Here is a 25455-nt window from a genome sequence, read left to right on the forward strand (position 1 = left end):
GCCGCCTTTCTCTTCTCTCTCCTCTCGTTCGTTCTCTCTTCTTCACGGGACAAGAAAACCAGATCGGCGACAGGCTGGCGGCGACCATCGACCAGAGCTTGACGAAGATGCTTTCGTTGCAGGTGGGTTCAATGTTTTCTTTTTTGATATGTTGTCTTTTCCTTCTCTCTTCATCTGGCTCTATTCCGGCGAAACCAGACAGGCGATGGACCGGAGGACTCTCCCTATGTCGCTGTCTCCCTCTCTCCCCACTGGAGAGTCTGTAACACTTTGCATAGAGGGTTTCAGAGAGCTCTGGTCATGATGGCGCTCATGAACGTTGGCCGGTCGGGCCGCTGCCGGAAGGGGAACGGCGGTGGGCGTCGGGCGTGAAGAGAGAGGGAGAGGAAAAGGAAAGTCCCACCCTCTGGTCCCGAGCCCCCGGCCCGATTCTTAATGTTTCATAATCGGGCCGGGCCAGGTAGGGGCCAGATTATGAAGCCCGGTACCCGACAGACCTCGGGCCCGGCCCGAAAAATTAAATCAGAGGGATCTTTCTTGTCCAGAAAGAAAGACGATTGTTAGAGTCGGAGTTAATTCTAATTTCTTTTGCTCCGCTTTTCGGACCGCTGAGCTAGAGGAAGAAAATGGAGGTCTCTCTCCCTCTCCCTCTCCCTCTCCCTCTCCCTCTCCCTCTCCCCTTTTGTAGCCTTCTGTCCCTTTTCGTCTAAAATCTGCTGTTTTGTTTCAGAACATGTTCGTAAACCCTTCAGGCGAATGCGATTCGAAATCTGCCGCCGATTCTGAAAGAACACTGTAAGGTTCCCTCTCCTTCGTTTTCTTTTTGTGCGTTAACGGTCATGTATCGAGATGCAATAGATTCCTGATACGTTCATGATCTTTGGTGTCTCTAGTTTGTGCTTGTTATTTTCCGTTCGTCTAGGGAAACTTCTTGGATATAGATGTTAACACTTCGATGATACCGCGATGCCATGAAATCCCTATTTCTACTTTGGGGTCTTAATTCGAGATCCGCTTCATCGTTCATTTGTTCTAGTTATGATTGCAAAGGAAGGTTGAGATTTTCCTTGTTGAGCCAGAATGTATTGTTTTACTTTCAGGATGGAAATCCTATGCGACATTTGTGGTGTTGTTGGCATAGGGAAATGCTACTGTTTAGATAATTGTCTTTCCGAGGTCTTACCTATTTTAGGAAGCCGCTTGAGAGTGGAATATTCAGTGCTTCGAAAAATATGTTCGCGAGTTACAGAAGTACATTTTTAGGATTATTGGTTTTTTAGCATGAGAAGTAAAATTTCACGTGATAGCTTATATTTTCATAATTGACAACTCGCATTTAGTATAATAGCATCACGATGTTTATTTTGCTTTTAAATTAGAGAGGTCAAAAGTAGCACTATGTATTTCATAACTTTATAAAACGCTTTGCAGTTTCAAGAGAACTTTTAGTTGTCATAGTATTTCTACTAACTTCTGGATCAGTGTTTTACATCTACCTGCACACCGTCCTTTTTCTCGATTGAGTTTCCTATATTCCATTCAATTTCTCTCTCAGAACGTTAGTTTTTGTTTCTTGGGTTAAGGAAATATGGATATGTAGAGAAGCCAAATACTTGGTTGTACACTGTATCTTGATCGTCGAGGAAACATACATTAGAGTTTTCATGCACTTCTTAGGTCTAAGATGGTTTGAACGTGTGAGGGTGGTAAAATTTGTAAAAGTGTTTGATTATGCCAACATAAATAGTTGACTCAGATGGTGCACATCCGAGAGATGTTATATTGCTTACATTGAAAAAAGGTGGCTCGTTTGTGTGTGTTTCTTATTTTTGTAGTCGATAATATGAATGGCAATTATAATACATGATGTATTAGGAATTTAGGATGATAATGCAATCAGTTATTGACCAAATTAGTTTTGTAAAACATCATAGAATTAGGAGATACAGTTTTTGCAGAAAGTTTTTTTTATCAATCCATCTCAGCTTTGCTGATTTTCCGCTCTTTACAATCTCTGAATTGTATTAACGCTTTTCATTTGAACAGATATTGCTGTCTTGTTGAAACATTCTCATTGGGTGGATGTACATTTTCTTTCTAATATCGTTTAAGATATTGTTTGATCTAACGGTTGATGAATTCCATATTTTTGCTAAATGTTGATGAAGAAAGGGAAATGAAAAAATTTTGCCTTGGTTTTTTGATATTTGTTTGCTTGTGCAATCTTTGGGAACCCCATATGTAGAGGGGTATTCCAATGCTGATATGAGCTTAAACTGAGAGAATGAATGTTCCACTTATTTGAAATGATTACAGATCTTCTGTCCGATACCCAGCAGCTTGTTATCACTTGAATCAGAGGACCAAAGGAAAATATCTAGCACCTTTCTTAGATTCATAAAGTCTATAAGACTTCATCGAGCATGCTCTCTGCTTAACACCCTTTTCCTGGAAGATAATGTGGTTCAAGAAATTTTTTATGCGCTCTTTGGACAGTTATTTATTATGAAAATTTATTGGAAGACAATTTCAAATTTTCTTCAGACAATTGACTCCAAAATGCTAAACGAAAACATGAGGAGCCACTTTTGCCTTTTGTAGAAACACACACCAAGATGGAGAGAAAGAGAAGGAACACACAATATACGTGGAAAACCTCAAAGAGGTGAAAAACCACGAAGAAGCTCTAACCTAGGTGCCCAACCGCAACCCTAGGAGAGAGAAAATCTTATATCACTTAATCAACAATTACACTATAAGTGAGATTAAATAAGAGGGAAAAACGCCTAGGGTACCGAGCCACTCTCGGTACCCGTGCCCATGGGACCGGGTCTGGATCCAGACCCGGTTCCCTACACATGATATGTTAACACTCCCCCTCAAGCTTGGCATACATGTCAAACATGCCTAGCTTGCTTACATTTTTCTCGAATTGAGATGTACATAAGGCTTTGGTTAGAACATCTGCAATTTGATCTTCAGACTTCATATAAGGTAGGATCAACTCCTTTGAATCTATGCGTTCCCGTATGAAGTGGCGATCAATCTCCACATGTTTAGTTCTGTCATGCAAAACGGGATTATTCGCAAGATTAATTGCAGACTTGTTGTCGCAGTACATCCTCATCTTCTCTTCTGTTTCAACACCAATATCTGCTAGGAGAATCTTTAACCATAACATTTCTGTAACTCCCATAGCCACAGCCCTGTATTCAGCCTCAGCACTGGATCTAGAGCAAACTTCCTGCCTCTTACTTCTCCATACAACAAGGTTACCTCCCAGAAAGATGCAGTACCCTGTGGTAGACCTCCTAGTATCAGTACATCCGGCCCAATCTGCGTCAGAGTATCCTTCAATATTAAGTTGGTCTTGCTGAGTATAGAGTAATCCTTTTCCTGGGTTATTCTTTAGGTACCCCAACACTCTTTCTGCACTCCTCCAGTGACAATCAGTAGGAGCATGCATAAACTGACTCAACACATTCACAGCATAAGTAATATCAGGGCGAGTAAGAGTAAGATAGATGAGCTTACCAACCAGCCTCTGATACCGCCCTTTTCCTTCTTCATCTAGGATGTTGCCAGTTTTGATGCTTATCTTTGTACCAGACTCCATTGGAGTTTGAAAGGGTCTGCATCCAAGTTTGCCTGTTTCCTTTAGAAGATCCAGAGTGTATTTCCTTTGGCTCATAACCAGCCCTGTCTCTGACCGTGCAATCTCTATCCCCAGAAAGTATCTTAGTTTACCCAAATCTTTAAGATCAAATTCAGCAGCTAACTTCTCCTTCATCTTCTTTTTCTCTTCTTCATCGTCACCTGTGACTATCATATCATCAACATACACAAGAAGAAGACTCACCAGGCCATCTCTCTGCTTAATGAATAGGGTGTGATCACCATTTCCCTGTTTGTATCCATTTGTCTTCATCACTATCCTCAGTCTTTCAAACCATGCTCTAGGAGACTGCTTTAATCCATACAAAGCTTTCTTAAGATGACAGCATTTTCCGCTTTGAACATATCCAGGAGGCATACTCATATAGACCTCTTCTTCTAGATTGCCATTTAAGAATGCGTTCTTAACATCAAGTTGATCCATGCTCCACCCCTTTTTCACGGCAAGTGCTAATATGACCCTCACAGTTTTCAGTTTGGCAACAGGGGCAAAGGTTTCAAGATAATCAATACCATATTTCTGGCTAAACCCCTTTGCAACAAGCCGAGCCTTATACCTTTCCACAGTACCATCTGGTTTGTACTTCACATTGAACACCCACTTTGAACCAACTAAATGAGTCCCTTTGGGAATATCCACAACTTCCCAAGTGTCATTCTTTGCCAAGGCATTCATCTCCTCTGTCATGGCCTGTAGCCATTTAGGATCCTCTCTAGCATCTTCCACACACCTGGGAATAACAGACTTAGACAAGGATGTTATAAAGCATTTGTAATCCTTACTCAATTTCGCATAAGAGACAAATCTCTGAATAGGATGAGAAGTGCAAGACCTGATGCCCTTGCGCAGGGCTATAGGAAGCTCTTCATTGATTAGACTTGGGTCATCCGGGGAGCTCACAGGATTGGGATTGGTTACATCAACATTTTCAATCACATCTGTCTTCTTCCTTCTGTACACCTGGCCAAACAAATGATCACGGGCTGTAGGCTGATTATCATCAAGACCCTCGTCCATGTGACGGTCTCTATCATCTCTGACTGTGTCTGCCACACTTTCACTGGCCTTGTAATCCAAGAAATCCGTAAACTGAATCAACTGATTTGAGGAATACTCTTCACTACTGTGTCCTAGATACTCCCCCTGAAGAGGATTCACATGAAAGTATGCCTCATGTTCATGGAAGGTGACGTCCCGGGAAACATAGACTTTAGAGGTGGTAGGATCAACACATTTGTATCCCTTCTGAGTGGAGGAATACCCCAGGAAGACAGCCTTGACAGACCGATGATCAAGTTTCTTGAGGGTGGGACTATGGTCATGAACAAAACAGACACACCCGAACACCCGAGGAGTAAGAGGCCAGGGATTCTGAGAAGGCCAAAGCATAGAGTACGGGGAATGGCCCTGCAACACACGGGTAGGCATACGGTTGATAAGGTGGGTACTAGTGAGAAGCGCATCACCCCAGTAGCGCTTGGGAACCTGACGATGGAACAGAAGAGCCCGGGTAACATCAAGCAAATGGCGATTCTTTCGTTCAGCCACGCCATTTTGGGGAGGTGTGTAACTACATGACGTTTCATGGACAATACCCTTGCTCTTCAAGAAATCATCTAGGGATTGAGAGACATACTCTCGAGCATTATCGGTGCGAAAAACTTGGACAGACGTCTGAAACTGAGTCTCAACAAAGGCCACAAAATTTTTGACAATAACAGGAACTTCACTACGTTCTTTCAACAGATACACGAACGTACAACGGGAGTAATCATCAATAAGGGTCATAAAGTAATGAAAACCACGACAAGTGGGTACTCCCGAAGGACCCCAAACATCAGAATGAACCAAAGCAAATGGACGAGTGGTTTTATTGAATGAAATAGGGTACGAGGCCCTAACATGTTTAGCTAACTGACACACTTCACAGGTGAAGGAGTCCATGGAAACAGAATGAAACAAACTAGGAAACAACTTCTTAATCAATGGAAACGGAAGATGACCAAGCCGCTCGTGCCATCGCATAATAGTAGATCTGTCTCCCATGCCTGACAACTGTCCACTAGTGGCTGAAATAAGAGCGGACGCAACCTGCACAGGCAGTCTGTAGAGTCCATCAATAGCCGAACCAATCCCAATCTTCTGCCCCGTCACCAAGTCCTGCAGAAAACACCGATCAGCAGAAAAGATCAGATTACAGTTGAGCTCTTTAGTAATACTGCTGACAGATAACAAATTCACAGGAATATTGGGAACATGAAGAGCATTATGAAGACAGTATTTATTTAGCAAGGACAAACTCCCTTTTCCAGCCACAGAGATAGAAGAACCATCAGCCATAGATACACGTTGCTGCCCCGAAGACAATTTGTATTCTTGGAACATCTTAGGGTCCCCTGTCATATGATGCGTAGCACCACTGTCAACAATCCAATCACCATGTGAGGAATTACCTTGGTCACTAGTGGCCACGAGAGCTTGGGCTAACTTAGCCCCCTCAGACGTGGAAGTATCCTCCTGAGTAGTAGACAGCCGGCTGATATACGCTTGCAGTTCTTTGATTTGATCGGAGGAAAGCTTAGATTTGGCAACATTTGAAGGACTACTCTGACTAGGCTCAGGCACAAAAGGACTCCGGCGGCTAGAAGGAGGACGACCCCGGACAAGCCGCCTCTCAGGATGAAGATCCCAACAAAAATCAACAGAATGTCCTGATTTGTTGCAATGGCTACACCGCCGAACAGGACGCTGTCCAATCCCAGAAGCACGACTAACAAAGGCTGAAGGAGAACTCCCCTGACTGGTGTCAATATGCATCACCTGTCGACGCTGTTCCTCAGATTCCACACGGGCATACACCTCTTCAATTCCGGGGACCTCGTCACAATTGAGAATTTGGCTCCTAATGGATTCAAATTCATCGCGTAAGCCTCCGAGGAAAAGAAACGTCCGATCCATCCACTCTTTGTCCCAGTACAAGGCATGATCAGACCCACAGTGCCAGTCATCATTCACATGGTAGTCAAGTTCCTCCCACTTAGTCTTTAGGGCTGCAAAGAAAGCGGCTACAGACAAGTCACCCTGTTTAAGAGAGTATATGCTACGTTTGATTTGGTACGTACGCAATACTCTCTTCTTACGGCCATACATCCGTGCAAGCACAGTCCACATGTCGTAGGCAGTCGATTTACGCAAGATCAAAGGCTGAATATCTGCAGAAACAGAACTAATAATCCATACTTTAACCTGACTATCTTCCAACGTCCAAGTAGCCCATCGCGGATCGGTTTTTGAAGGTGCAGGCTTCTCCCCAGTGATGTAGGGCAGGCGACCACGACTGGTTATCCCAATTTCTAGGGCAGCCGACCAAGAGAGATAGTTATCCTTGTTCAGCCGGATGGAGGTGACTTGAACAGGCAAGATCTCGCTCTTGGTATTGCTGCCCGAGTCTAGGGCATCATCGAGCTTGAGGGACATCTCCTCGGCCATCACAACCACCAAGGAGAAAGAATACCCAGCACCAGAGACGACAAACAAGAGGCAGCGGCGCTGAACGGCGGCGGTGCGGGAGAGAGCGACGGCGGTGGGCAGCAGTGGCGCGGGACGGCGGCGGCGCTGAAGTGGGCGACGGCGGCGCTGAAGTGGGCGACGGCGGCACGGGACGGTGGCGGCGCAGCTGGCAGAGGAAAAAAACGGCGGAAACACGACTATCACACCAACGATCTCTCACGCGTTGGCTCTGATACCATGTAGAAACACACACCAAGATGGAGAGAAAGAGAAGGAACACACAATATACGTGGAAAACCTCAAAGAGAGGTGAAAAACCACGGAGAAGCTCTAACCTAGGTGCCCAACCGCAACCCTAGGAGAGAGAAAATCTTATATCACTTAATCAACAATTACACTATAAGTGAGATTAAATAAGAGGGAAAAACGCCTAGGGTACCGAGCCACTCTCGGTACCCGTGCCCATGGGACCGGGTCTGGATCCAGACCCGGTTCCCTACACATGATATGTTAACACCTTTCATTTACTTGTTTTCTTTCTTTTTTTTTTCCAGTATGCTTATGAGTTATGGTAACATAATGCATTATTTTCCCCCTAATTTTCTTCTTAAAGGTTCTGTTCTTACATTTCAATCCTAATCTCAAATAATTTTTTTCGTTTAAACAGTAAGCTTAATTCAATCATCACCAGATTATTCTATACAAAACCTCATATTGAGCAATGTATTTAGCTCTGGAATGATGAATTGCTGCCAGATCAGACTAGCATAAGTGTGAATTATGCACTTTTTGTCTTAACTGAGAACTTGGACTTGGAATTATATTCGTTGTTTTAGGAGTCTCTTGGTTATTCAATTTGATTGAGGCCTGATCAGATGTCATTATCATGTTTGTGCCACAATTTATGATTTTGATGATATCATTGCTTGTTAGACAGGAAAGATGTTTTTACAGCTAAAACATAAATTTCATGATTCACATTTTTTCATCTACCTTACAAATGGATCTGGTACTTGTTGGGATTATAATGTGCAGCATCTTCCACGTTGTTTGTAATGTTATTGACTAGTAAGATAAGTGGCTTATCTTGCTGAAATATTCTCTATTTCTTTCTGAAATTCTGACTTTCAGGTATCCATATGTCACTGGTACATCCGTTGTTGCTGTCAAATACAAAGATGGAATTCTCATGGCTGCTGATACAGGAGGTCAGTTTTTGAACATGTTAACATTAAAATAAATTTCTGAAGTTTGACTTGAGTGCTGTTTCATCTTCTTATACAGTGGAAGACAATAGCTGCACTTTAGACAATGCTTAGTGTTCAATGGTTGATGATGACTTCTGAACTTGTTTATTTCTTACTTGTGCTTAGTCATATTTGATACAAAAACCATCAGAAGATGACATCCATATTGCTTATGTTTTTGGTTACTTAAACAAGTTTGGTATTGTACTCGAGTCTTATTCTTTGGGACCACGTTTACTCGAATTGTAAACCATTGATTTATTGGATTTTGTTAGTCCCAACAGGGTATAATAATTAAGATGGAAAAGAAACTTTTTTGGTATACAAGGGGCCTAAGATATTTTCCCTCTAAAAGATAAATGGAAGATTTTTGGATGCATTGTAAATTTGGATATGAATTCTATCACCATCTTCCAGTTGGATAGGTTTTCTTATGATTTCATATCTATGAATTGTTGACAGGTTCTTATGGATCTACCTTGCGCTATAAGAGTGTTGAAAGAATGAAAGCAATTGGTAAACATTCGGTTTTGGGTGCAAGCGGTGAAATAAGTGATTTTCAGGAGATCTTGAGATATCTTGATGAGCTGATGTATGTATTCATTCTGAGGAATGTCTCAGTCCTTGATAGGAGTAGATACATTCAAGTAGTGAGTCTTGTAAAGTTAGCACTTGTTTATGCATATTTTCTCTACTCTCGTTAATGGTTAATATATCTGCAGCTTGTATGATAACATGTGGGATGATGGGAATTCATTGGGTCCTAAAGAAGTACACAGCTATCTTAATCGTGTGATGTACAGTAGACGCAACAAATTTAATCCCTTGTGGAATTCACTTGTTCTTGGAGGGGTGAAAAATGGCCAGAAATATCTTGGGATGGTAAAAAAAAGTGGTTTTCTTTTTATTTAAGTTGCATCGTTAAAGTATGCATCAATTTGGGTATGAATTCTGTGGTTTCCCACAATTTTCATTTTCCAGGTTAGCATGATTGGGGTACATTTTGAGGACAATCATGTTGCAACTGGATTTGGAAACCATCTTGCCAGGCCTATTCTGCGTGACGAGTGGCGTGAGGATATGAGTTTTGAGGAAGCTGTTAAGCTTCTTGAGAAATGCATGCTTGTTCTTCTATACCGTGATCGATCAGCTATCAACAAGATTCAGGTGGTTATTCTTTGTTAGCTGATTTTTTTTCCTATTTCTACCTATGTAGCATGCAAGGCATGTTTTATCCTTAAGGTTATGGTGTAACTAGTTGTTTTCTTTCAGATTTCCCAAGTCACAGAAGCAGGCTTCAATATCTTCCAACCGTATGCTTTGAAGACGTTTTGGGGCTTTTCTGCATTCGAGAATCCATCAAAAGGTGCTGTTGGGACATGGTAGATGCAGTTCAACGATATTAGTAGTATTAAACATCTGAAATCCAGAGTAGCTCTTTATTTGTTTCTCTACCTGTCAAAGTTAAGACGCAATCATGTAATGTGCACTCGATTGCTTCAGGATGATGTTTAGTTGCCTGGAATTTTTTCTGTTTTTGCATTTAATCAACTTTGATTGGGATCTCTGTTGCCCTTTTCCTCCAACAAAGGTTAACGGCTTGATAGGTTTTTCTGCTTTTAATGAGTATTAAGCTTTACGCTTGGTAAGATAACATATCAAGGATATTCCCGTCTAGCTGTGCCATTGCGCTGACATCGATGGAGGTGCTAGATGAATTCCAGCTGCCTCTGCCAGGGTTGCTGTCGACCATGTCTGGCAGCTCGCTTGATGTTCTTTATGGAGGTTCTGTAACTGTAGGGATGTAGAATGCTGCTTGTCGGTTCATATGCGCTCTTTGGGGAGCTTCTTTCTTCCATGGCTGGGGAAAGAAAACAAGGGAAAAATTTCAACTTGAAAAAAAAAGTTTCCAAATATATTATTTCAACATATGCGCGGACAGGCATGAGTAATTATCCGTCAGGGAACTTGTGTTGGACGGACGGGCATGACCGTGGGTTAGATGTGGCCGGGCAAGTTTTGAGCCTCAGTGGCTGTGCCAAGTCCTGGCCTGGGTTATGCTTCGTCGATGGGTTTTTTGTCTCGGTAATACGTTATGAACGGTGTTCCTTGTTGTCTAGACGGGTGCGTAGTTCAAGTTCGTCTGGAGGCCATGGCTGGGGTTTGAGTGATAGCTTTGGACGTTCAGAGCCATAACTTGACCATTCGATATGATACTCTGTGAACTAATACTGGTACGTTCTGTTAGTTATTTTGATGATGCGGGCTATGCGTCACTGAAAACCAAAATTTTTATTTTTTTTATTTTTTAGTACTCTCCAGATGGGCTGATCCGTGAGAATCGGAACCCTTTTGGGGTCACCAGCCCAACCTTACGGGTTCTTCCTCACTTTATGAGTTACCCATCTAGTCCGATTACCTATTTAATGGCTGCAGTCCTCCCCGTTAAATTCTTTCAGGTCTTGGACCGGTGAAGTTTAAGTGTAAGTACATGTGAAATAAAAGATCAACATCCAGACACGCAGTGACCCACATATACATCTTTGATCACCACAAAAATTAATATGTAAGCGTATAGACATACAAATAAAAACTAATTGCATGAAAAGAACAAAGTAACTTTTAGATAAAACAGAAACAAGAATTTCAAACATTGAAAATGTTTTTGCACCATTTTTTATTTGATTTATATGTCAACTCTTTAATAAAAGGAAGTAGAACTCCATGTTTTCTTTTATTTTGTTATAGAGTGCATCATACGGTCATATGTTTACATTCTCCCAACCAATTGATACATTTCCAACACGTTATTGATTTATTTTATAATTTTTTATGCAAATTCTTATTGCAATGCAGTTTAATAAAGTTAGGACATCCTCACACTCCGGAGTAAACTTACCTTCTGACAAAGAGAAACTGTTCTTGGATAGAACGTGAGTGTTGCGTAATCTGTTCTAACCAAAAGCAAAACCAATTTCCAGTTTTTGGGTAAATAAATGTTGTTAGGCAATCTTGGGTTCCACCTTACTTCTCATGTTCCTAGAAATCAGAAACAAGGTGGAAGCTTTTGTACCAACTTCTACATTGTCATTAGGCCGACAATGAAAGGTAGAGAAACTTGACCAGCTTAAGAGCCCTAAGGGGTTTCATGTGGGCAGTCAAACCAGCCACTATTCGGCAGCCAGTCTCTGGTTAGATTGTCACAATAAACTGGCCAATGCAGCCCGAAACTTGAGTCACTTGACTAGCCTAAGAAGGCTTTAGATGAAATCTTAGATAACGGATTCTGCCACGGGCATATTTCTGACGTACAACCATATGATTAGAGGAGGATTAGTCAGTGTCACACCGATAGCCTCCTTAGGCAAATTTTGAACGCTGAGGAAATTAGAAACAAAATATTAGATATACAAAAGGCAAGTAAATTGTAGCAACGTGAAGCATGATTTATTTTTTATATTCTGAGTCAATAAATTCCACTGCATTTTGTCTCTGGAAGCAGCACCGAGGTACACAAAAGAGGGGATACGGTGTACAAAAAATTTTATTGCAACTACAAAAAGATGACAAGGAGACACTAGGGGAAAAGAATGAACCCCCTATCGTTAAAGAGTTTGCATCAATTTACAAGCAAATGTTGAAAGGACAGAGCGAAGAGCAGTAAGAAACATATTGATGCTCCTGACCATCCGTTGCTACAAGCTGCACCAACTCATAAGTGGCAGCAGAGCCTACAAAGTAATAAGACCACTAAGCTATACACGATCCTGTGCTGGGCGCCCGATTAATCTGCACTGATCAGGGAGCAACGAGGCAACAACATGACCATTCATCGGAAGAAGCTCACCATCAATTCCACACCCACAATGAGCATTTTTTCCCGGTGTAAGTCGTAAAGATTTTACCTGCATCACCATTATTGTTCACAATAGCTTCATAATTCTGAAAATAGCTCAAGCTAGTCACACACTTTCCACCAAATTACAGTTGGGAATAAGTTTGAATGAGAACCATACCTGTACATACTCGACATAGGGCAGTGAAAGGTGTTTGCCGAATTGCATTAACAAAAAGAATCTTAATAGTTTTAGCCTTCCATTCCCATGAACGAGCAACAAATCCAGTGCCTTGTCGTCATGCTCTGCTTTTGGTGCAAGCACTTGAGAATTCAAATTTTGCACTGTCTTGCACGCATGGTTGCAGAGCAATACACCAAGAAACTCCCCTTTCTTAACAACCCACTTTTCTTCTTGTTTTGGCACTTCATCTTTCACCGTTCCCCTTTCTATGTCATCATCTTGCCCAGACAGCTTGAATGCGTCATCAGGAATCCAGTTGGATTCTGCATACCATTTGGGTTCAGCATCCCACTTAGGTTCTGCATCCCAGATTGGCCCTGGATCAGACACTGTTGATGAAATATCTTCCCTTTCATTTGCTGCCACAGTTCCCCAAGCCCCACGAGAATCATTTGTTGAAATCAAACCAGCCCAGCCTTTATCTGTCCTTGATTTTGATCTGGTCCTTGGCCAGTTGGGGTTTGCTGATAGGTGCGGTTGTGGATGAAGAACTTCTTCTGGTTCATGTATGCTGTTGTTTCTGCCAGAAGACATGCGCTTCATTTTGGGGTCTATACCACGAACATAGTCAGAAGGTTCATTGCCTGCAAGAGTGCTAGAAGTTGTATCCAGCTCCTCTGAAATTCGACTGGGAGTCAAGATTGAGTCAATACTTGACAAACTTGATGCCCTGTGCATCCCCTCTGTCGTAGTCTTTTTCATTGTGTCTGGAAAATATGAAGAATCTAGAGGTTCTCTGTTCGCTGGCACAGTTACTTCATCTTCTGGTGTGGCCTTTGATACAGGAAGATATTCCACCTCGAAACTATACTTTGGCAAACAGAAAAATTTAAGAACTCCCGCCACAAGATAACGAAGAGGACCAAAACGCTTCTGATACTTCTCAGATAGCTCCAATACTGCACCAGGAAAAATAAATATAACTGCCAGGGCAGAGACTTTACATGCAAAGTAAACACCAGCCTGTGGATGAATGACCATGCAACATTTGATTGGGACAACAACTATAATCACCAAGCTTGTGACTTAACATGTACCTACTTCAAGACAAGTACGGAGCAATTCAGTTTTTAGAAGGGCATTGAAGATGTTTAGTAAAATTTCTATCTGTATTCAGCTTCGACCCCAATACGAGAACATATTTCCACCTCCAAGGACATTACATCCAAACCTCAAAAAAGGTGCTCCAATCAAACCTAGATTTAAAACTTCTGAACTTCTTTTGAACGATTGCAGATGGTAAATTTAAGAAATGGGGAAAAAAGCAAATACATGGGCACATTTTGTCCAGAGAAGCAAACATTCAGTGTGAGACAGTCCCACAAAGCCACGTATCAAAAGAATACATGAAATCAAAACACAAGCGCTTTTGGTTAATGAAATTACCATCACTAACAAACCCATAGTATGAAACAGTTATACCAAAGTGTATCACACCAGTTTGCATCCACTCCACAGCAAAAACATCTGCAGCTGTAAGCCCCCCCTGTTGACAGCAAATGAGAAAGGGAAAAGAAGATGAGGTCAAAAGAACACATGCTTGTCCACAGAGAAGAAAAACAATCCAACTAGATATTTCAAAATAGGTAGAATGACCACACTCCAAATGGTACAAAAAAGGTAGTTGCATGAATTCCCATGCATTACAATGGTGGAGGGGACGTTTTAACCAAATTAATAGCTTTCCAAGTAAGTTACAGAACAATATTGATCGTGTTCCCATATTACCAAGCAAAAAAGATAACCAAGAACATCTTATAATACAACACGTCTTAACATCATTCGTTGCTTCAGAAACCATGTGCACTGTCAATGAAAACCAAAAACCAGTACGCTGCACCTGCGCACCTTATAATCATGCCATCAATCTTAATTTCTCTATACTGCTGAACATTTATATAATAAAGTACAACTAATCACATGAAATTATAGCAACTACAGAACATCTTATAGGTATAATATAACGACAAAATCTGCATACTCAAAGACGCTGTGAAAAAACATTATAGTTCAACACATTACTCTTCATTAAATTTAAAAAGCTGCACCAGAACATCTTATAGGTATAATATAACGACATAATCTGCATACTCAAAAGCGCTGTGAAAAAACATTATAGTTCAATGCATTACTCTTCATTAAATTTAAAAAGCTGCTGGTGCCAGTGGAAAGTGTTAATATTGGATGGTGGTACCACGTTTATCAAGGACTTCCCACCATCAACAGTAAGTTGAAGTCACCATTGTTGGGTTCATCATGTGGCAGCCAGAAGTTTTGGAAAAGATGTGAAAATGATACAATTTTTAGTTTAAGGTATACACCAAACCTAATGAAAAGTCTCAAGAAAATAACCTAAAGATGAAATGCATTGTGGTGAGAAAAAGAAGTGTATTTTGAAATTATATACTCCAAATACATGAAAAGGAATGCCATTTGTTAAGAGGACGTCAAGGACTAGGACATTTACTTTCTAATATGTGGGTATACAGTCTTTCTTTGTATATTTGAAACATATGATGTGTGTTAGAGAATTTTCATATTTCCCTTAACAACCAATTAATTGGAGAAGCACCTAAATGTCATAATTCAATATCTAGCCATGAGCTTCAATCTTCTAGTATAATGTTGACAGTAACATGCTCCTCAGATCTGGCAGATTAACAAATGATAGCATATAATCCATAATCTATTGCATTGCCACATCATAATTCCAATCTCAAACATAGCATCTCAAGGGTTTACTTGGATTCAAACACTTCTCTGTTTATTCTACTAATTTTGAACAATTGAACTCCTTGGAGTTGCTTAACGATTCCAAATTCCTGACATCGTTTTTCCATAGTTGACCAACAAGATTGGGAGTTCAGTCCCAAGCAATGGATATCATCATACTCAATGATCTTGCTTGTTCCATATCAATCTATAGAAAAGGTTTACACTTCACGTGACTAATATGGCTTTCTAGTTTGAACAGAATATGGTTCAAAAATTGAGTTGAATCTTAAAGGACAAATATTATTTCTCCTCCATTTAGTCCTAATATTAGTTTATCTATTCATCATTATCTTTAAAATAGTAACTTTACCGTTTACATGCTTGGGATGCCCTTATTAGTCTCAAATCAATCAATTTGCCTGATGATTCCACCAACCTTCTTCTAGCACAAAGGCTACACACGACTATTGACTTCTTGCGAAGCAGCCATTGCAACAAAATTGGTTTCCATTTTGGTCATCCAAACATGAGATCCAGATAGAACAGGAAGCCGCTAATCCAAAAATAAGGTCCGTTTTGGTCATCCTAATATTGTCATTTTTTTTTACCTTGGCATGATTCATTTTTACCTAAAAATCAATCCTTCAGCTTTCACATCCTTGGAATAAATAATAGAACTTCTGTTCCTTTAATCTCAGCAATCTTACAGGCATCTTCTATCAGCCTGATGTCATAATTTACTCTTACTAGTGAACCCTGATATTGAACTTAGTAGTCTCCAAAGTGGCAGGCACAGGCCTAGGCAGTTGACCATCTAAAAAGGCCTATGCATGTGCCGAAGCAGTCCAAAAATATTAGGAGCAAATAATATAGAAAGGCAAATTACAGAACATTGAGATTAAATTACGCATACTGAAACACAATAATTAATACTGAAGGGTATATATATATATATATATATATATATATATATATTTATTTATTTATTTATTTATTTATGGGAAAACATATAACATCATCTGGCCATCTTAGGTGCCTGACTAGGCATAACAAGTGTCGGTGGTTGGCTATTAAGTTAGTCACCTGGTAATGTACATCTCAAGCTATGTCACCTGAGTGTGGGGTGCCGGTGCCGGTACAGGTGCCGAAGCGGCACATCCCAAAAAATTTAGGTGCTGCAGTGCGGCGAGGGTATTTTATTATTATTATTATTTTTAATTTATTATATATATAACAGAATAAGCATGCATATATTATTTTTACAATTTAGTTATTAATGTATATAACATACTTGAATAATTGTATTGCATAGGAAAATATCAAAACAACATATATTATATAAGTAATTTAGTAATATGACATTCTAAGTTTTTAACTGGGCTCGGGTGTGAGTTGGAGTCGCACCCATGTCCGGTGTGCACCCGACTCGATGCGACTCGGGTGCGGCAGCAAAATAGAAGAGTCTGGGTGACTTAGATCTCAAGATTTATCATATTTCATATGTTCTCTAGTTTCACCTGCATCAATTTTAGTCATTTATGCCAATTCGAGTTCACCCTTGGAGGATGGTCCATTCAGCTTTTCTTCCTTCCTACAAAACCCTTGCCTTCCCATGGAATGAACTCTTTCACCTTTCTTGCTTGTTGTGTATAATATACATGTTGACTTGATGACAACTGGAACCACAATCTAACCGCACCCTCTGCCGTGAACCTTGCAAACCTTATACATCCCATGGTTTATTTCTGCCAATTTCTTTTCAACATTAAGTCATTAATTGTATAATTTTATATAAAAATGGGTCCTAGATCCCTTTACAAGAAAAAAGAGGTTTGATGGGATAGCTAATAGGTGGCCTTGATGAACATCTGAAATTATAATACAAGCTAATTGTTAACATCCTTTAAACTGATATTTAGGAAATCCATTGACTACAAAGTACAAACACACCTAGGTTCCGATTTTTGAGAGTATTAAGGAGTAGACGCCTGAAATCTGAACCTTAAAGTGGGAATTTCTAAGAAAGAATAGTGATGGTTTAAAATTGATAAGAACTTATCACAAAAGAAGAAAAAAGTACCTTTACAATAGCTATTGCAGCAGACACAGGGTCTCTAACCCCTAGAACGGTCCAAACAAGTGAATTATCAGAACCAGCAGGGATGATGCCAATTGGAATTGAAATAGCTTCTTTCTGGTCATTGCGACTGAGCAAACCATTTAAAACCTGCAAAAGTCCATGACAAAAACATGAATTTGCATCAATTGCCGATTGTCTGCAGACTGTGTGATAAGGTAAACAAGTTACATTTAGTGCTAATCTATGCAGTGGCATTAGATTTAGTGTTCTGATCTCCTGATACTACTTGTCCTAGACTGCACCTTAACAGCTCAAGAGTTGTTTGACAGCATTAGAGCAAGAAGCATTCAGCTCCAAAACAAGCCTTTTCAGTAAAGAACACAACTTACTTAAAACAAGTTCTATACCTGCTGCAACTATTGTCACTCAAATATTTATTAGTAATGGCAATGACATCAATGCCAGATTGCATATTCCACAAAGAAAAAAGTAGTCAACAATTATTGTTCCATCAGTCTAGTAAGTTTTTTTTTTTTTTTCAAATTTTGAGATTATGGACATACTTAAAGGTGCAGAATCCTTTTCGTACAAGAAATGTAATGACCGGTCCACAACCGGCAAAATACCCACCAGTCTAAGTCCACCAGAATACAAAATTCGTATACCCTAATGATACAATAAACCGCTTAGCTGTAGAAATTTAATAGTACCTAGTCAAATAGTGAAATGCTGTGCTGTACCCAGCTATTGGTCGTTTTATACCAAGAAAAAATAGGTGCAAGCTAGAGTGCCTCATACAGTTCCATATATTATTTGAATGATCTATGCAAAAGAGACACAAAAGGCTAAAACAAGTAAGACCAACCTCATTGACGATTCCATCCCCACCAACACATATAATTCCTGTCAGCATATGAGAGACAAAGCTTCAAACATCACCTTATTTCTAGCCAATCAGCTTCGCATGCATGTGTATATATGAAGTATCATCAATTAGTTTAATGCACATTTAAAGAACAGAAAGATCGAGAGTTACCGTCAGGGCAAGTGTTGAAGTCAGCAGTAGAAGCAAGGGTCCTTGCATGACCAGGTGATTTGGTATTGATAACTTCCATATTGAAACCTGCAAGCTGGTCAGTAGATTCAGAACTATATAATCAGCAATTTAAAACATAAATGAAAGAAGATAAAGAAACAGATATCCGATAAATGATGATGGATAAGCATGAAAACAGGTGGTCCTTTAAAATTTAAGTCGAATTTAGACAAAACACCTTTTTCTTTTATGGTAACACATCAATAGAATTTTACCTAAGAACACAGACCATGCAATATGTATCCAATAAAGTGTCAAAATGACAAATGTTAGGAATATCATTATTCGCATTGTCAAGGTAACTGCAGGTATAAATGCACTTCAACATGGAGTATCCCTTTTCTTCAAGAAAACAGCAAGAAGGCAATAGGCCATCAGAAAAAGAAAGGTCTTTCTTGGCTACTGGTTCATCAAAAGGCTTCAGCAGCTTATGCAAAGGAAGATGGTAAAGATACAAGAGACAAATGTCAATATGAAGCAAAATGATACAGTGGGCGAAGATCCAGAAGTACTTACACCCAAGTATAAAATTATGAAATAACAGGCAAATACGTGCATGGAGAATTTGAGCCTCTTTTGTACATTGAGAGCGCATAGGTTGTTTAGTTTTCAGAAATAAAAGAATCCCACAAGAAGCATGGGATAAATAGAAGAAGTTCCCATTCCGCAACTAACCTTGAATATGGGTTCCACTTTGCTATAGAAAATCTTGCTTGAACGGCCACGTCCTGAACGTGGATTCAGTATAACAAGAACATTTGGTGGGCTTTTACATCTGATATATTTCTCAGGTGAAAAATCACTATTAATCATGGGGGACCCTTGCCTTTTTGAAGACACTGGATGAGGCAAGCAATTCACATAACACTGCTGATCTGCAAATCCAGCAACCCATTTAAGGGCCTCTTCTGCAGAAGAAGCCAAGAACCTGAAGTCCTTTCTGCACTTCTTAGGCTTGAAAAGACAAGGCAGACCACAAGGTTTCCTCTTTGTCGGATATGAATGCACCGTAAAATGTCTGAGACCATTATGGTAGGAGACCTGCCAAAACAATGGATAGAGAAGCTCAAAAGTGAATAACTAATTCAAACAGAAGAATCCACCAAAAATGAAGTGAAGAATGCATCTTTTGTAACAGAACATTACAGAAATGATGTCATCAAGATACAAGGTGTGAGTCCTCCAAACTAATGCCTGCCTTGTAAGCTTAGCATCAAAAGCAATCTGATCTGTACTTTCTTTTGCACTCTGGATGTCAGCATTAGTATTGGTAGTTTTCTTGTCCAAGACTAACTTCCCCGATATCACCACATACCCCAACAAATCTGACTTTTCATCTCCTACGTCAATTCTGTGATCATGCACCTTCACTTTATCTGGATCTTCGTTGATCATATTTTCCTGATTTACTCGCATAGATCTAACCTTGCTACATTTCTCTGGAAGGATGGCAGGGAGAGAGTGCTGCTCAGTCACTATACATGGAGACTTATTACCTGAACGACGAAGAGAATGCTGTGGCAATATATGCAAGGGATTAATATGTTGATCAAGAACAACATGCTTTTGCATCTCTGTCAACAACCAGCAAGTTTGAAGAAGCTCATCAATAACTGCAGGGAGACACTATTGACCTTGGAGAGCTTTGTCCAGAGTTTCCCAAAAGATAATCCAATCTAACATCAATAGTTATGTTGGATCACACTAGACCTTCAATTAATATCAGTGATCTGGGAAGAAATTTCATCAATAATCAGAAGGAAGAAAAAGAGAAACAAGGAGAAAAAGAAGAAATTAAGAGAACAAAACTGCAATACAGTGCATAAGCAACATGATGTGGAAATACAAACTCTCATCCATATATCTCATCTGAATGCCTAGCATTATATTAAAGGACTTTGAAAGAAATTGTACTACAAAGAATTAGTGGCTATCTAGACCACTTATGCTCTAAAAAGCCCAATGGAAAGAAAAAAAATGCAACAATTGATAGGGCACACAAATCTAGGAATCAAACAACAGGACAAACCATCATGTTGTTATGACACATCACCAACACAAGCTAAGAGAAAAACGAAAGGAAAAATAAAAATACTAGCCACTACAGAGAGTACGTTACACTATCTTTAGGCCTCAACCACACAGGACCCACGTCAGCAAGTATATGGTTATATGTGAACTAGATAGCAAAACTCTAAAAGCCTAGTTGGTTGAATCCCAACCAGACATGGTGTTACACATTGCCAACTATCACAAATACAAAAAAGACCAACTAAATGAACCAGTCCACCTAACCCATCGTTGAACGGTTGAACCATCCGTCAGATAGCACTTACCGTCGGAGGCTAGTAACCAAGGATGGAGACCAATAACGTCTCCCACATAATTCCATGTGTTTAACAGCTCTCAGTCACAGCTTCAATGATGATTACCAGTTACCATGTATTATCCGTCACTACTAAGGACCTCATCACTGACCCAATATACAATACATTTGCTAGTCAATACTGTTATTGAATCTCTCCTAACCTTCACTAAAAAAATGATATACTAGCTTTGACATCCTTGTGCTGAAATACACATGGTGATGCTAGTCAGAACCATTAGCATGATGAACAGCAAAGGAAAGGTGAATCAACGCTAGATATATTGGCAACAATGGGATTCGTCAGCTTCATGTAGAGAGCATGCTTTCAGAAAGTTCACTACCATGAAGCCGGAATTAATCGTTCCAAAAAGACGACGATGCGAATAGCAGAACTTGACAGGAGATGAATGGAAGACCGCAAATATGAAGAGAAAAACACATAGGCATAAATAGCATGAGACTAATTGCACAACCACAGGCACAGGCAGCGGCCATTCATGCTATCAAAGCATATCACGTCGGAAGTATGGCAGTCTTGTAATACGAATGACTTGCAATTCTGAGTAAAGCGATGGCAATGAATTTTCAGAACTAGAAATACAAAGTAGGTAATTTCAGTACAGTTTTAATATTGACCTCAACCAGACGCAATCTACTGTTTGAATGCAAACTGCAACTTCGGAATCTCTTCAAGCTTTTCTGGTTCGTTCTAGATGACGGAGATAAGGAGAGAAGAAAAGAAAAGGAAAAAAAAAAACGAAAACTCCTAAAGAGAAATCCTGATCCATTCATCACAAATCACCCAAAGTTCATGAGTTTGTGTGCTCTTTGGCATTGCACGACATCACAAACAACAAATTCACATCCAAATTCCTACGTTTACGAAGACAACCCAATGCAAAGAAAATCTATCCTCATCCACTTCGGAGCTGCATTCAGCTAAAATCCAACTTCAGCAGCAGAAAAAACAGAGGAAATCCAAAAATCCACTTCCGAATACAAGCTCCTCCACGTACAACCATCTCGGAAAAGAACTTGAGTCCACGGCAAGAAAAGACAAAAGAATCGCTTACCTCAACCACCGGCGGCCGTTTCGCCCGCCTTCATCAAACAAACGCAAACAAAAGTCGCGCAGAGGCGAAAAAGAAAGAAAGAGCGACAACTAAATCAAAACTCTAAAATTCCATCATTCGGGACACCGATTCCCACCAGCAAATTCCTCCCTCAAGAACAACTAAATTGGAATCCGAATTCACAGCCCCGGGAAGCAATCCAACGGCGAGTTCGGACCGGAAACGCCGGAGCAGACAGGCAACCAAATTTCCGTCAGGAAAGAAATGGCCGGCGTATTACCAGAGCCGAAGCGCCTCTCAGTTCTCCGTCTCCGCACCTCCCTCCTATTAATCCTACTCAGAAATAGAGTAGGAAGCCCGTCTTAACTTATTCCTAATCCAAGATTAAATTTTTAATATGTCCAGTCTTAATTTAAGCATTCCGAGACGCTGATTCGTACCGGGATGAAAACAACTCGGCCTGGCAACGCGAGAGGGGCATCTTTGGGAATGCGGAAAAAGGAGGGCTCCTGGCGTACGGAAGGGAAGGTCCTTTAGTCCTTGCGGAGTAATTACGCAACAATGGCGGGTCTTTTTATATCGCGTCAGTAGTGATACGGCGCGCTCACGCTCACCACGGCTACGCTGCGGAGGGTTTGCCGAAAAGGCCATGATGGGGGGGCTCTGTTGCGCATTCAATGAATCAATGTGGCTGGGTGTGGTGTGGTCCGGCCTCTTATTTATTTATTTATTTATTTATTTATTTTTCTTTTTTTCATTTAAGGGGCTGATAATGAATAATTTGCAATGCACTGCCTCTCACTTTTCTATTTTTTTCCTTGGCTTTTAATTTATTTGACTCAAAAAAATGTGATCTATGTACATGGAAGGGAGACCTATAAAATGATTATTAATGGTACTCAAATGATTAATGAAAAAAATAAACTCTAAAACATGTTTTCATAAGATTTGAGCATGTTTGCAAACGTTAATGAGCTCATGGTTATGAAGATGTCAAATTACCAGGGTGGTATAAAGCTACCAAGCTTTATTTGAACAGTACGTGAAACTTAATTGTGGAGTCATCAATTTAATGTCCTTCTTGAAATGAAATAGTTATCTTTTTTAGCACTGCAAATAGTAGTGATTGTAACTTAAGTTGTAGAAATAATATCCGTATTTACATTGTCTTCTAAAACAAGACCGTGGTGTTTTTAAATCGTATTCTAAGAATAAGATCTCTGGAGTGGAGGATGCATTTTCTTATCAAACACCGTCTGTCGATCGAAGGCTATTCTATTCTGAAGCCTTGTCTAAGAAAGATCCACATCCACTGCATTGGCAGACCTCGTTTTCCCATCTGGGTCAAAGCTGGTCGATTGGCATCCCTGCCATGATTACATGTTGTCTCAGACATCCACATCAGTTTCCACTTCTGAAAAGCTCGTAAATGGCAGTAATGGAGGCTGAAAAGCTCGTAAATGGCAGTAATGGAGGCCGCATCATCTCTCTGATCGCAATGAGATTTCAGCTGCATCTCTTACAGCCAGTCAAACCCGATCTTTCTGTTCACTTTCTTCTTCTTCCCCCTCACCAAAACTCTTTCAGAGCTGACACACGCAAAGCCGCAGAATTTACTGTCAAAATGGGAAAGAAGAAAGTTTCAGATGTCCTTACTTACAGTATCAGCAAATATCATCCATTGTTTTGAAACTTTTGGCCTTTTGGGCACCACAGAAAAGTGACAAGTTTGAGTCTCTCTGCACATCTGGGGAGCAGAGGGATTGACAAATCTGAACGTTTTTGGGAATCAGGGAAAGGGACAACCAGAAACCAAACAAAGCCTTTAAATTGCACTGCTGTTAGTAAATGCAACCTCATTGGTGAGTGGGGACAGTTCCTTTTTTAATTTCGTGAAAAGACTGAAGCCAGTGCCTTTGTTTGCACAGGAGACGGGATTTTCCTGATTCAAACCCTCCACATATCAAATCCAGATCTGACTGATCATATCTTGGGTGGCCAGTCACATTTATCATTTAAGGGTCAGACTTTCAGAAATAATGCTAGAAAATGCCTCTCGTTTATGAATTAATTTTACATGCGCCACACTTTTTTTCAAACTGCAAAACTAAATCTGATATTTTTAACAAAACAGGTTGTTTGTTTATTACGCATTTCTACTTGCGATGGTGAAAGACTCCAACCACCTGAATGCTTAAGTGGTTGAACTCTTTCACTATCGCAAGTAATAGAGCAGAACACTCAATTTGCTCTCATACTTTATAGGATAGCACCATGGGAGTAATATCCTAGAGCGAATAATGTTTTCAATTGGGATAGAAAATTTGTAAAGAAAAATTACGCGTGTGAAGAACCAGATTTTTCAAATAAGACTCTTAGTTTGAACCAAAGTATAGTTTCAAAATTTTAAGAGAGGAGTCAAAAGATAATTTTTCAATTTTTTTATAGGTTAACTAAAATTTTTAAATTTTATAAGTACAATCTTATATTTTTAAAAAAATCTGAGAAGGACTAAAATGCTCTTGTTAGTTAAATAAAATGTTCCCCACTATGAGGGAAAAAATTAAAATTGAAAACTTTTCCCCTTTAAAATTGAAAAAAAAAAAAAAAAAAAACCTTTTGTTATGGAGTTGGAACACTCCCCTATTACACCAAAACTGTTCTATGTGACCTGTCAATTTTTCTCAAAGTTGAGTATGTAGAAGAAAATTTATAAAAAGATGCTTCAACTCCAAAATTTAGATTACCAAAAGATTTTTTTCCTTCTGAAGAAAGTAGTGGAGAATATAAAAGTTATATAGTGCTTACTTTTAGTAGAAACACATGATTTCTCCTTTTTAACTTAGGGTGGGACAGCTTAGAAAATAAAAAGGGAACTTTTTCATTTACTTATTCAAATTTAGCAAAGTGGTTGAGAGCAATGATAAGTCATCTTAGGTACTAATTAACATCAAAGTAATGGTGAAAACTCAAGTGCTTTATCAAGAATGTAGTCTCAGATGTAATTCCATGATGAGATAAAAACAAATATTTTGGTGTTTATTTGTTGATTTTTTTTGAAATATCTCGAAGGATGAGTACTCACATTGAATTCTAGCAATTCAAAAGTTGATCCTGTAATATCCAATGCACGAAAATAATTTGAAAAATAATAAAACTTTTTTTTTATCCCAACTCCTATTTTCCATTTTTTTCCTTTTTCTGCATATTTTGGCTTAAAATAAGCAACATGGCAGAAAATATTTAACCGAGACATTGTTTGCCACTATGAATTTTTGCGAAGGTAGAAAAGAAACACATGCTACACTTTAAAATTCGTATTAAAACTAGTGATTGAAGTATAGTTCTCATTAAAAAAAAAAAATCACATTTTCTTTCGGTATTTTGCTCTCAAAAGACGAACGAAAAAGTTACCACGGTAAAATCATCCATGGTAAAAGTCCATCCTGGATCAAATATTCGTCTATCAAACGCGCCGTTGTTTCGTAAGAGAGGACACTCTTGCCTTAGCAGGAAGAGGAAGAAGAGGGGAAGAGGAAGAATGCTCTCCACTCGATGAAAAAACGTGAAGCTGTCAAATAATATGTTCATCCTGAACACTCTAGTGTGTT

General features: G+C 39.7%; 2 protein-coding genes across 4 annotated transcripts; one reads left to right on the top strand and one right to left on the bottom strand.

Annotated features, from left to right (window-relative positions):
- Positions 1-10089, top strand: LOC116263068 (proteasome subunit beta type-4). Of its 2 annotated transcripts, none has more exons than XM_031642650.2 (7): positions 1-122; positions 731-795; positions 8318-8394; positions 8896-9025; positions 9156-9315; positions 9415-9600; positions 9706-10089. In XM_031642650.2, the coding sequence occupies exons 1-7, from the start codon at positions 108-110 to the stop codon at positions 9817-9819; spliced, it is 747 nt and encodes a 248-aa protein (XP_031498510.1). In that variant the 5' UTR covers positions 1-107; the 3' UTR covers positions 9820-10089. The 2 variants fall into 2 exon arrangements, with proteins under 2 accessions (XP_031498510.1, XP_031498511.1); XM_031642651.2 differs by lacking the exon at positions 1-122 and adding an exon at positions 510-632.
- Positions 10090-11959: 1870 nt separating this feature from the next.
- On the bottom strand, positions 11960-22173 carry LOC116262151 (sphingoid long-chain bases kinase 1-like). 2 transcript variants are annotated; one of them, XM_031641271.2, is made up of 9 exons: positions 21845-22173; positions 19550-20133; positions 19079-19444; positions 18344-18437; positions 18173-18210; positions 17308-17454; positions 13935-13998; positions 12450-13411; positions 11960-12338 (listed from the first exon to the last, which is right to left on the bottom strand). In XM_031641271.2, exons 2-9 carry the CDS (start codon positions 19973-19975, stop codon positions 12189-12191), a joined length of 2247 nt encoding a protein of 748 aa, XP_031497131.1. In that variant the 5' UTR covers positions 19976-20133; positions 21845-22173; the 3' UTR covers positions 11960-12188. The 2 variants fall into 2 exon arrangements, with proteins under 2 accessions (XP_031497131.1, XP_031497130.1); XM_031641270.2 differs by having other exon boundaries at positions 13899-13998.
- Between the last annotated feature and the right edge of the window lie 3282 nt (positions 22174-25455).

This window comes from Nymphaea colorata, chromosome 10 (assembly GCF_008831285.2).
Source record: "Nymphaea colorata isolate Beijing-Zhang1983 chromosome 10, ASM883128v2, whole genome shotgun sequence".
Taxonomy (NCBI): domain Eukaryota; kingdom Viridiplantae; phylum Streptophyta; class Magnoliopsida; order Nymphaeales; family Nymphaeaceae; genus Nymphaea; species Nymphaea colorata.

Coding starts and splice junctions, on each gene's coding strand:
- LOC116263068 (XM_031642650.2), top strand. Junction 796..8,317: donor GCCGATTCTGAAAGAACACT/GTAAGGTTCCCT, acceptor TCTGACTTTCAG/GTATCCATATGTCACTGGTA. Junction 8,395..8,895: donor CATGGCTGCTGATACAGGAG/GTCAGTTTTTGA, acceptor AATTGTTGACAG/GTTCTTATGGATCTACCTTG.
- LOC116262151 (XM_031641270.2), bottom strand. CDS start 19,975: ATGCAAAAGCATGTTGTTCTTGATCAACATATTAATCCCTTGCATATA. Junction 19,445..19,549: donor ATCTTGATGACATCATTTCT/GTAATGTTCTGT, acceptor TTGTTTTGGCAG/GTCTCCTACCATAATGGTCT. Junction 17,455..18,172: donor GGGATGGAATCGTCAATGAG/GTTGGTCTTACT, acceptor GGACTTTTGCAG/GTTTTAAATGGTTTGCTCAG.